The 12,211-nt window shown below is 41.4% G+C and overlaps 1 protein-coding gene across 1 annotated transcript in view; it reads left to right on the forward strand.

Moving 5' to 3' along the window:
* Window positions 1–12,211, forward strand: part of Pappa (pappalysin 1) — a 237,896-nt gene that overhangs the window by 132,414 nt on the left and 93,271 nt on the right. The window contains exon 10 of the mRNA XM_075945577.1: window positions 8,227–8,420. Coding sequence (XP_075801692.1) covers window positions 8,227–8,420 — 194 coding nt within the window. The remainder of the gene's footprint in view (window positions 1–8,226; window positions 8,421–12,211) is intronic.

The raw sequence follows: 12,211 nt of genomic DNA on the forward strand, positions 1-12,211 counted from the left end.
ATCTTTTCAGGCCATTTAATAAATATACTAAATTCAAGGTAATATCAACATACCTTCAATTCTAATTCAGAAGATTGCTAATTCCCTTTATTAAATTTCAGCACAATATATATTCTCTTTTCTATCCAGCCATTCTATTTCTTTTCAAAGTTGCAAAAGGCAGAAAATAAAGCAGTGTTTAGGACATAAGGTGAAACAAAGGGACCTTGTAATGAGTTAGTTACAGAGTTGCACTGTTATGATTAATATATCCCAGAATGTGTACTAGACCTTTATTTAAAACTTGCATTAAAGTCTTTATGTAGAATAACCTGTTGGAATAATTCAAAATCAGGTTTGGTGTTCAGTTTGTTTATTTTTTGTTGATGTTGTTTTTATTGTAGGCAGTGTCTCTCATTATAACTAAGTATCAGAGTTTTTGTTAGCTTGACAAAACCTAGACTTTTCCAGGAGGAGGGAATCTCAGTTGAGGAATTCCTTCCATCATATTGGCCTGTGGGCATGTCTGTGGGCATATGTTCTTTTTATCAATCTATCCATCTAAATATCTATCTATCTAAATATCATTCTGTCTCTCTGTCTGTCTGTCTGTCTAAATAGCTATCTATCTATCTGGCTTTTCCAGACAGGGTTTCTCTGTGAAACAGTTCTGGCTGTCCTGAAACTTACTCTGTAGACCAGGTTGGCTTCGAACTCACAGATATCCTCCTGCCTCTGCCTCCCAAGTGCTAGAATTAAAGGTGTGTGCCAATACTGCCTGTCAGGCACATTTTCTTAATTTGTTATTGGTGTAGGAGTGCTTAGCCCACTGTGGACAGTACCATCCTTTGGCAGGTGGGGCTGGACTGTATCATCAAAGCGACCTAAGTATGAGCCAAGAAACAAGCCAGAAAGAAGCATCCGTCTCTGCTTCCAGTCCTTCCTCTAAGCTTTGTCTTGAGTTTCTACCCTGACATACCTCAATGATAGGCTGTGATCTGAAGTATAAGTCAAAGAAGCCATTCCCCTTTTGCTCTTGGTCAGAATAGGTTATCACATCAACAGAAGCCAAGCTAATGCACTCATGAAGGACTCAAATTCATGGTCCTTTTCATTTGGCCTTCTAAGTGCTGAGATTACAGGTTTCCCAAGATTACACATGGATCACTGAGACAATTTTAGATAATTGATTATGGCAATTATAAAACTCCACAAGAGCTTTATTAATCATTTACTAGGTTTCTCCTATAAGACTGACATTATCCTAAGTATCAGGGACATGATTTGAGTAAGCTGGAGCCAGTCTAGCGCTATCTCAGAATCAAGATGTATAAATAATAACATCTATTTATTATTAAATAGTAACCACATAGTATGATCAGGCAATTTTATAGATTCTAAAAATAAAACATGCATTTCTATGAAGCTTAGAAGGATGCACAGAATAGTAACACATAAAAAATATTCTTTAAAATATTTTTGTGTGGTCCTGTGGGTCATCAAACCAAGGCTTCACACATGGCAGGTGAACATAGTACCAATGATCTACACCCCAAACTCCAAACTTTGAGTTTCCTGATGTATAATAAATGCTGTGAAGGGATTCAACCACTTGGGAATGAGCACGTACTATATGTAAATAGTGCTGTTCTTTGAGTTGACTCCTCACTGAAGAGGTCACAAAAAGAGCAGGAAAACAAACACAAATTTGTTAGAAGTTTAAGCTTCTAATGCAATGAAAATAAAAACTTTTTGAATGGACAGCTGTCAATCTATGTGGATGGATGGATGGATGGATGGGTGATGAATGGGTAGACGGAGAAAGAGTAGATGGATGGGTATGTGGGTGTTTGGCTGGGTAGATGAACAGGGATAATAGTGAGACAGTCGCATCAAGATGACTGGTAGGTCACGATACAAATTCTTCATTTTGTTGTGTAGGATAAAGTGAGAACCCCCTGAGACATTGCATGTGGAAGTGTATTGTTTCTAGGTAAGCATCATAACTATGTCTGAAGGGAAGGGTGGCAAGGAAATATCCAAAAGTGGCACTTGAAAAATGATGGACCAGGATGGTGGCAATGGGACAGGTCGCATCTATTTGGAATATCTGCAGGCAAAGGAGCCAAAGGATGTGTTGATGGCCTGGATGGGATGTGCAAGGTGGGGTAAAAAGACAAATAGGTGAGACAACAGAGAGGGTTGGGATTTCTCCTCTGTGGCATGGTTGTTGATGTGCTTGATTGGAGAAAGGGACCAGGGGTTAAACTAATGTTCTTGTTGTTCCTGTGGTGTGCATTTAAATAGACGTTTGGAAGAAATCCCACTATTGGCCACTGGAACTCAGAGAAGTATCTAGATCCATATATGTGAATACAATTCATTGGTAGAATTTTTTTTATTATTATTTAAGTTTTAAGATAGATGAGAGAATTTAGAAGAATTCAATGTTTCCAGACCTAGCTATGCAGTCTGGAAATGCTTACTGTAAAGTGAATCTAAGAGACTGTACATGAAGGTATGTGAGAGATGCCATGTGATAGAAGGGGCTAGGATGGCATGGTGGCATGGAGGAGGGTGTAACATGGCAGAGAGGAGCCGAGGGGAGGAGAAGAAAGAGGAGATGAGAGATTCAAGTGGAAAGAGTGGAGTCACACTTTCACGTGCCTTGAGAAAATCAAGCGAAGATATTGATCTCATAATTAGTTCAGTACCACTGAGGTTGCTAGGGGCCTGACTACTCTAGTTAAGTACAGAAGCCAGAACTGAGACAAATGAAGAATGAATTACAGGAAGAAAAAGTAGAAGGGATATACACAGATTCCTCTCAATAAATTTTCTTAAGAGATGTAAGGTAGGAAAAGTAATAATAATAATAATAGATGAAATCTTAGTTTCTGTGTTTTTATTTATTTAAAGACTTTGAATTAAGGAAAATTATTTTTAAATATTGAAAACTTAGGTAGACTGTACCGTTCCTGATGGTTTGTAAGAAATGAATAATATGCCTGGAAATAAGAGCTGGTTAAAACTGGAAATACAGAAATGTACTAGAGCAGCAGGCCGGCGTCCCTATGCTGGAGACACTGGAGAAAGTCTTCATGGTGGAGATGCAGACTGAAGAACTGGCTTTCAGGCTGAAGAACCGGCTTTCAGGCTGAAGAGATAGGAGTGGATGCTCTGAGGAATGAAGGAAAAGAAGGAGAGAGATGTGGCTGGAACTTAGGTTAAACAAGGATTCTGGGCTGGACTAGGAAAGGAGTTGAAAGCTACATGAAGATTTTGAAACACTGTAGACATCAATTAAATATTCCAAACACAGTGAAATTCGCCCTTTAGAGTCACACCGACTGAGAGGGAGCTGGAGGTGGAAAGTCCAGTGTGAGATTACAGGCCAAATCGAAGGAGACATAGGCAGTGCACCGAGGGTTCCTTCCGTTTCTATTTTGTTCAGGTTGCTAGAGGACGCCCAGCTGTCACTGTAGGGCAGGGAAAGGGATTTCAGGTTCATGCTGGCTTGTGATCAGCCCTTGAAGAAAGCAGACGCCAGCATGAGCTCCTCAGATTCCACACGTGAAGCTGCTTGGCAGGTGGGAGGGCCCTGTAGCAGCCCTCAGCACCCTGTCTATTGTATTCTGGGCAAGCTGATCCAGTTGAAGAAGCTATAAACAAAGTCTTGGTCTGAAGAAAACTAAATGAGGGCAGTGATGTGGCCTTGATGCGAATTTTTAAAAGAAAGGAAGAGTCAGGTTAAGATATTTCTGTTCCAGATGAAACAGCTCAACACATCCTCCCCAAGGAAGCCCCCAACCTTCCAGCATTTAAACTATTGGGTCTTAATCCACTACTAATTGCCCTGTTCCAAGACACTATTATTTGAATCCAAAGATTACACACTTTGGCATCTTTTTTGCTGTTGTGTTTGCCTGGATGAGTTATTATGTGACACCAAGTTTGTTGTGCTTAGATTCATTCTTAAATAAACAGAACAGCTTAAAAATACTATTTTTTTCTTGTTTTCAAAGAAATAGAAAAAAGTAGTAACTATTGTACTGAACAAAATCTCTGAAATCCCAGCCATGCTCAGAGATCCCACCCCTCCTTTGGAAGGTAGTCTAGTGCGGAGAAGCACACATTGAAATGATTTGTTTCTTCATTGTATCCTAAGTCAAGTCTATCACCTAGGAACCAAAATTCTCCACCGCTCCATGCATAGGCAGTTTGTACCTTTTCTTTTCTGGGGTAGAATCTTGCTAATTTCCAGAACTTCTCAGACTCCTTTGTCCATACCAATGGAAACTGTGAGAAGATCTAAAGATGCCCCAGAAGTAATATTGAAACTGGTCAAAGGTGACATTCAATTTTGTTCCCATAATTTAATATTCTAGTGGGGCCAGACTCACTAGGAATCACAATTATTAGGAGCCCAAGGAGTATTTTTTTTTCTTTGGTTTTTCGAGATAGGGTTTCTCTGCGGCTTTGGAGCCTGTCCTGGAACTAGCTCTGTAGACCAGGCTGGTCTCGAACTCACAGAGATCCACCTGCCTCTGACTCCCGAGTGCTGGGATTAAAGGCGTGCGCCACCACCGCCCGGCCCTCAAGGATGATTTTTAACTCTTTCCCTACAGAATATTTTCCCAAGAAGCTTCAGAAAATGGCTTCGACCATACTAATTTTGTGTATTTGAAAACTTAATTTAAATTTGTTTCTGGAAGTTTCATGTTTGTATATCTCTAAGCCCATGCATTGTGAGCCTAGAGAGACGGCTTCTCATGTAAGATCTAAGAGCTCTGACTGCTCTTACTGAGGCCTGGGGTTTCCAAAACCCATGTTAGATGGCTCACAAGCACTTAGGAGTCTGGTGGCACAGGATTCAATGCCCCTGGCCTTCTGCAGGCAGGCAGTGCAAATAAAGTCATGCAGGTGTATATGCCTAAATAAAAATAGAGAAAGATCTTTTAAGAAGCACATTGGGATGCTCCCTTTTCCCTCTCATCTCCCATAGCATTACAGCCTTCCCCATACTACTCCCCTTTCTACATTGACAACTTTTAGTTTTTCATGATCCCATCACTTAGGAATGTCTGGTCCAGACTCTTGAGTTCCCAAAAGTTAGCATGAGATATAGAAAGGCAAAAGACCATGTATAACATTAACAAATAAGCAGAATCAGATCATTAGCTAGCTCAAACCCGGAGTGCCACTTCATGCCTAGGAACTTTCCACAGTAGCTCCACCCTAGCGTTGGTCTATATTTTAGTGAAAATTGTCTCATGTCTCCAGACTTTGCCTTCAAAGCTGTGGTGGGTGAAACAATGCCTGCCTACCTCAACAAGGTCTTTATCATATTCTTTAGGGATTCAGGGACAAAGTATTTTATTTTGACATTCAATACAGATTAAAAACTGAACAATAAGTCTCTATAAGGCTGATGAATTGCCTGTCCATGTGCCTCGCAGTCTTGAAACTAAGATTACTTCCTCCCAACAAGGAGAAAGTTTCACCTTGTAAAGACTCAGTTTGGGAAGGTTGGCCTTGTCCATTTCATCAAGTGTTCTTGATGGGCAGACAGATTTCTAAATCTGTCATCACGTATATTGATGAATCCAAAATGCTCAGTTCCTCTTTGGCAGGAGAAGATGGGGTTAGATGTTGAAAACAGACTGCTTAGTGTAAGGTCCACTGCAAACCAGTCCCTACTTGTGTCTCAGTTCTCGATCCTTCATCCTAAGGTAAAGTCTAAAGAAAACTTCCAAAGTCTCAGTAGGAACGTGCATGTCAGGGATTCTCTAGTTTAGCCATGTATTCATTCCACAAATACTTGTTGAAAGTCTGCTGCTGTTTCTAGCTCTCTCCTCTGTCTCTCTGTCTCTCTCTCTTTCTCTCTCTCTCTCCCTCTCTCTCTCCTCTCAACATTTACAATATCCCTTCCCCCTTCCAGTGGGATATATGCTATTATAAATGTCACCTGGCTGCTATACAGAAGGTGAGATAGCAGGGTGATCATTTGCCCTTGTTGTAGACTTTAAATTCTGTACAATAACCTGCTCTCCGTTCAACATAAAGCTTTCAAGGGACACTAAGGAAATTGATGCAATGGAAAAAAGAAGCTCAGTTTGTTTTATTGCTGTTGCTGCTGTCTTTGTTTCTCCGGGCCATGCATTTGTATTCAGTTCCTTACCCTGTTCTTTTTACTGCTTGAGGCAGAAAGCATGGGGGAAGGAATGAGAATTCCCCAGACAAAACCCTGGCGGATGGAGTAGAGAGGCTCCCCTAGGACACTAGGAGCAAGAGAAACCGAATAGCAGACTCTACGGATGTTATTTTTAAAAGAGACTCACAATAGCTTTGTCAGCATAATGTTGGAGAAGAAATGAGATGTGGTCGTTTTCTCTTTCCTTCTCCTCACCGCCCTCCTTCCAGCTCTCCCTTCCTCTCCTTCAGTCATTCGTTTTTGCTCTCCCTTTCCATCCGACTTTCTTTCTCTTTAAACCTTTTCAAATCCATGTATTTACTTAACGGGATAGAAAGGGTTTCTGGGTGCATGTATGAAAGTTAGGTGCACTTTGGAGGTGTCAGTTCTCGCCTTTCACCACCTGGGAGGGTTGAATTTAGATCATCAGGCTTGATGTTGTGTCTTTCCTCACTAGACCATCTCAGCAGTCTGAATCTTTGTCTCTCTAATACTAGTTCTTCTCTATCTTTTGACTTCTTTGGTCTACCTGTCTATAACCCACCTTACTATCTTGCTGGGTAACTCTTTTCCTGGCTGTGTCTGTCTGTACCTCCCTCCATTCTCAGATTCTAGTTCTAATCAGTTTTATCATAATCTTAAATCTAATCATAAAGACATAAGCCTTTAGGACAATTTTTTGCTGTACTGAAAGGGTTATTTGCCTTGGGGAATGAGTTAAGTCATCTTAAAAAGTAGATATTATTCAATCTTATTATAATTTCTCCCTCTCTGTCTTTACATTGAAGGGAGACAAAGGTGGTACCCAAGTTAGCCAACTTCATAATCTTATCCTTAAAAGGTCATGTTTTTTTCATTCTATGAATCCTGAGTATAGTCATTATCTCTCTGCTAGGCACAAAGAGCAATGCTCATACTTCTCTTCTTTATAGAAATTGTCTCTTTGGCCTAGAGTTGGACAATATAATTTGCTGCAGCCCCCTTCATTGGGATTGGATTTATGGTGAATATCCCTTGTGTTGGATCTTAACTTTTATTGTATCTGAATTGACCATTGTCCATGGTCATTGTGAAGCTGTGGGAAGTACTGACCTTGTATCTCTGTCCATGTTAGAAGTACTGGTCACTGGACTTTTCAGGGGGCTCATACCCATCATCCAATAACTAAATTATAATGAATAGACTTATTCTGGCATGTGGGATAATATCTTACTATGTAAACTGTTTGCAGAAATAAACAAGAAATTTGGGGGGGCTTGGAAGAGACTCAAGGTTCTGCTGTCCCTAAATGCAATGACTCCCTTTACAGATAACAACAGAAAAATTTAAGTCCTTTCCCCACACTCATGATCCCAGGTTCTTTCTCGAACCTAGAATGGTAAATTTCTGTGTGCCTGTTGTTCAGACATAATAGCATGCTCTTTACTCTCAGTGTTACAGGTGTGCAGTCAGAAACGTCAACCATAAGTGCCGACCTGGGTACCAAATTTTGAGAGCATTTTCATTGTTGATATTTTACTCTCGGTCCGTGCACAGTTTCCATTATTGTCCCTCTAGATCCCCATTGCATTTTCTGCTCTCGGTTTCTACAGTCAGTTTTCACTCCTTCTGAAAATGGAGTAATGCATGCTTTCATTTACTCAGCACAATCTCTGCCAGTTTCATTTGTCCAGTGATTCTCAAGCTTCCTTACACTGCAACCTTTTAAAAGAGTTCTTCATACTGTGGTGACCCCCAACCATAGAATGATTTTCATTGCTACTTCATAACTAATTTTGTTATTGATATGAATTGTAATATAAATATCTGATATGCAGGATTTCTCATATGAGACCCCAAAGGGGTCTTGATCCACTAAATAAGCTGTTGGGTATAACAGGACTTCCTTTAATTATTTTCCACTTTAAGGCTAAAGAAGACTATCCTAAAGTGACTAAGGACCATAGGTTCAACAGTTTCTAGTTTGGATGCTCTGTTCTACAGCTGCTACTGATTGCTAAAGCCAAAGGAGAAATGTTTAATACTGTCCCCCTTTCCATGTCAATCTCCCACAGATGAACCCAGCCGGTGCTATTTCCACGATGGAGATGGGATGTGTGAAGAGTTTGAACAAAAAACTAGCATTAAAGACTGTGGTGTCTACACACCCCAGGGGTTCCTGGACCAGTGGGCGTCCAATGCTTCAGTATCCCATCAAGACCAGCAGTGCCCAGCTTGGGTTGTTATCGGGCAACCAGCAGCATCCCAGGTAAGCTCCTAATTTGGGGGGGAGGGGCTCCTGCTAAAGGCTCCCCTTTTCATTGCTGTGGCTCTCAAGGTGCCCACTTCAAACTCAATGTCACAGGACAGGTCCACCTGAGCATTTCTTCAGCCAAGCAGCTGCTCAGTACCACTGGTTAAGGATACAGCACACAGCAGTGAAGGAGGGGATGCAAGCATCGTGTGAAAAGCAGCTGTGCCCCATGTTCTTTATATTATGACTCAATACAGGAAAGAACTCTGTTTTGAATATACCATTGGAATTCAATGGGGGTGAGAACTATTTGTGAAATCTTTAGAATCTTTGGTCTTCTTTTTTTTTTTTAAGGCAGTACTTCTACCTGGCCAGCACAGTGGTCATTTCTGAAGCTAATCCATCTCCTGACCTTACAGATGAGCCATGTTTCTCAGTCATCCCTCTATAATATGGCTTCTTTATTTCAAGCTCACTGAGGTCCAACTAAAATTTAGATGAATGAGAAACTGGGCCTTGGGTTGGGGTCCGATGAGAATTATTGAGTGTGGTGTAAAGTAGTACTTATTCATTTTCACCTTTTTTCATCATCTTTCCTACTCCTGCTCCTATTATTGAATTTTTTACTTGCTCACTTGTATGTGTGAGTAGATGCCCTCAGGAGAGTGGAAAGATGTGGGTACTCAGGATCCCCTGGTGCCATCCATGTGCAGTGCTAGCCTAGCAAGGAATGGGTCAGCATCCCCCTCTAATTTATGAGTCAGCACTTGGTCTCGCCTGCATGGTCCTTCCTTCACAGAGAACTTCAAGTGACTTATCTGTGTCCTCTCTTGTCTCCCACAGTGGACTGCCACAGCTCTGAGAATAGACTAGGCTCCATTCATCTTTTCCCATCTTCAAAGGCCAGCATGTAGATAACGTAGGAGCCAGCATTGTCTGAGTTTTGCTTTGATTGTAAATGCTCACGTGCATGCATGGCACGCATGTGCACTCTCATGCGTGCGCACACACACACCTACTTACAAGTGAGGCCAAGAGAGGATGTCCAGTCATTGTTTCTTCATCACATCAAAGATGCAGGAATTCCAAATTCAGATAGCATCCTGTTCTTAGAGGTGTTTGAAAAACGTCATTCAAATGAGGGAATTATTAGTACTCTAAGAACCTTTCAAACACAGGAGCAATGGGGGCAACTGTGCTTAAAAACCATCCAAAGATTATTGCTTGTCATGTGAGCTAAAGGAAAAAATTCCCCATCTCATTTGGGAAAAAAAGGACTTTCATGGGACAATTAATCCAATCTTGTAGGGAGAAGGCTGTCAAGAATTACGGCTGATTAGTTCTAACTAAAAAAGAATCCAATTAAAAAATCATTATAAATACTAACTTCTCGATCTATAAAGAGGAGAGGAGGAAATAAAATCATCCTATTGAATTATTCATTGTTACCAATTTTATTTTAATGAAATCGACTAGGTTCCATTACTCTGAGCTTGGATATAGTCTTTGTAAGGACACTTCAGCTGTAACGAAATTTGCCATAATGTTGCCTTGCTCGAGTATACAGGGTCAGTGTGTGCAGCCTAGACGCAGCATCAGGAAAACGAAAACGAAGGCTTGGAGGGTACAGAACAACAGTGCCCCAGCTTCCTTACATAAAAACATATATCCCTACCCCACATGTACACATCTGCCCATGCACACAGGTACAGTCATGTGCACACAAATAGACATGCACTCATACAGGCAGCATATAGGCAAGCCCTAGTTCTGAAGATATTGTTCCCTTATGGCAACGGGCAAGGAGAAAACATGGCTATGCCACTCATTACCTTGGTCAGTGATTAGAGGAACCTAGTAGTTCATTTTCACCCTGTCAGTGTCCCTAGTGAAGACTTTGATGGCATGAGGTGGAGCTGGGAGGCTCTTGAGAGCTGGATTGAAGAATAAGATAGAAAGGTGTTCCTTGGATCCCTCTCCTTCCTTAGGCATGATCTTCTTCTCCCTTCGCTTTCTTCCCCCTCTTTCTCCTTTTCATTTTCCCTCCTTCCTCATTATCCATTCTTCCAACCCCTTCTCATCCTTTTCCCTTATACCCCACCCACATATGTATGTATGAATAGGCCCATAGGATCTCAGTCCAGACACTGACCGAATAAAACACAATAAAACAGAGGTAAAGGAGTCAGTAGTAGCTGAATTTCTCCACCCACCATGCTAAACATACACATATAGCCAACTACCTCGCCTATTTCTCTCTCTCTCTCTCTCTCTCTCTCTCTCTCTCTCTCTCTCTCTCTCTTCTCTCTTTGGGGGGGCTCACTTTTAAAACTTTATTCACTTCAAAACCTTTATCAGAGATGTGGTTCTATCCTGGGGCAGGGGTAGCCTTGACCTTCAGAATTGATGTTACCTCCTTCTTCAGGAGGAGCTGGAGAGATGGCTCAGAGGTTAAGAGCATTGTTTGCTCTTCCAAAGGTTCTGAGTTCAATTCCCAGCAACCACATGGCGGCTCACAACCATCTGTAATGGGGACTGGCTGCAGACATACACAAAGACATAATAAATAAATATTTACAAAAAAAACCAATCTGTTGTCTACCTTGGAGCCCAGGAGGACATGCAGTGGTTTTCTAAATCAGTACATAACCTGTATGCAAAGATTCTAATCATGAAGGAATGTTTTAGAAGATGACAGTGGAAATCTAGAACCCATATCCAAAGTGGGGAGTTGCTGGATTCCAGGAAAACAGGTAAAGCTCTAGATGACATGTGTCAGGGGCTCAAATCCTCTCAGAGCCAAATCATAGTCTCTTGTAATGGAGGCTGTCCCCACTCCCTGACATACACATTCCCTCATCTGCAGTCTGCAATCTTCACCAGGAGAAGCTTGACCTTAGGGATTATGAAAAAGAATAGCTATTCCCTTTTCCCCTTTACAATCCACTTTATCTCACTCTCTGCAAGCCTTTCTGTGGTGTTATAAAAGCTCAGGTATTTTCTGGGTCTATGTACCTATACCCATGAAAGTTTCAGACCCCATCTCTAAGCTCTGCACTGTGTAAAGACGTAGGTGTGAGAATTGTCTCCAGATCATAGTTACATCAGAGCAGTTCTGCACACGCTTGGGACTAGGGAGAATGAGGAACACTATGTTTTGTGAGATTAGAATACCAGTCTAAACTTGAGCTTTGCTTTTGCATAACCCTGCCACTTCTAATGATTTCCAGTCCCTCTCCCCCATTCTCCTTAAGCAAGTTTCCCAAATTTGGTTATAGTAAAACTTCCCTTGAATGCTGAGTCTTGTATCCAAATGTTATCAGACATATCAAAGCTTCCCAGTCTTGCAAATGGGGCCCAATCTCCTATAATAAGAGACATTCCTTGGATATTTGTGTTATGCACCTTCCTGACCCAGCTGGAATCAAGAAGTTCCTGTAAGTGAGCAAAAATTGAAAGGAAGAAAGAGAATCAGGTTATCTTTCTTCTGGGAACCTTAGAAATGGTTCGGTTTGGTTTGGTTTAAGTGCTTGCAAAGATCTTGTCTTATTCATACTTTGTTTCCATGCCTCACATTTCTCTAATGCTTTACACCAAAGGCTGCCAAAATGCAAAGCACGTACGCCTTCCTTGTGCTCTCATCCCCAGAGCTTCCAACTAAGGCTACTTCGTCCTGTCTAAACAGGCAGCCCCTCTTTGCCATGGCTTAAAGAAGAGATGGAGATGCTCCAATGGTCTAGAATTCACAGTGTTCTTGCAGGGATTACAGAAAGCCAAGGCTCTCTTGCTGCTCTCTGAGAGCTTAG

This window comes from Microtus pennsylvanicus, chromosome 13 (genome assembly GCF_037038515.1).
Source record: "Microtus pennsylvanicus isolate mMicPen1 chromosome 13, mMicPen1.hap1, whole genome shotgun sequence".
NCBI lineage: Eukaryota > Metazoa > Chordata > Mammalia > Rodentia > Cricetidae > Microtus > Microtus pennsylvanicus.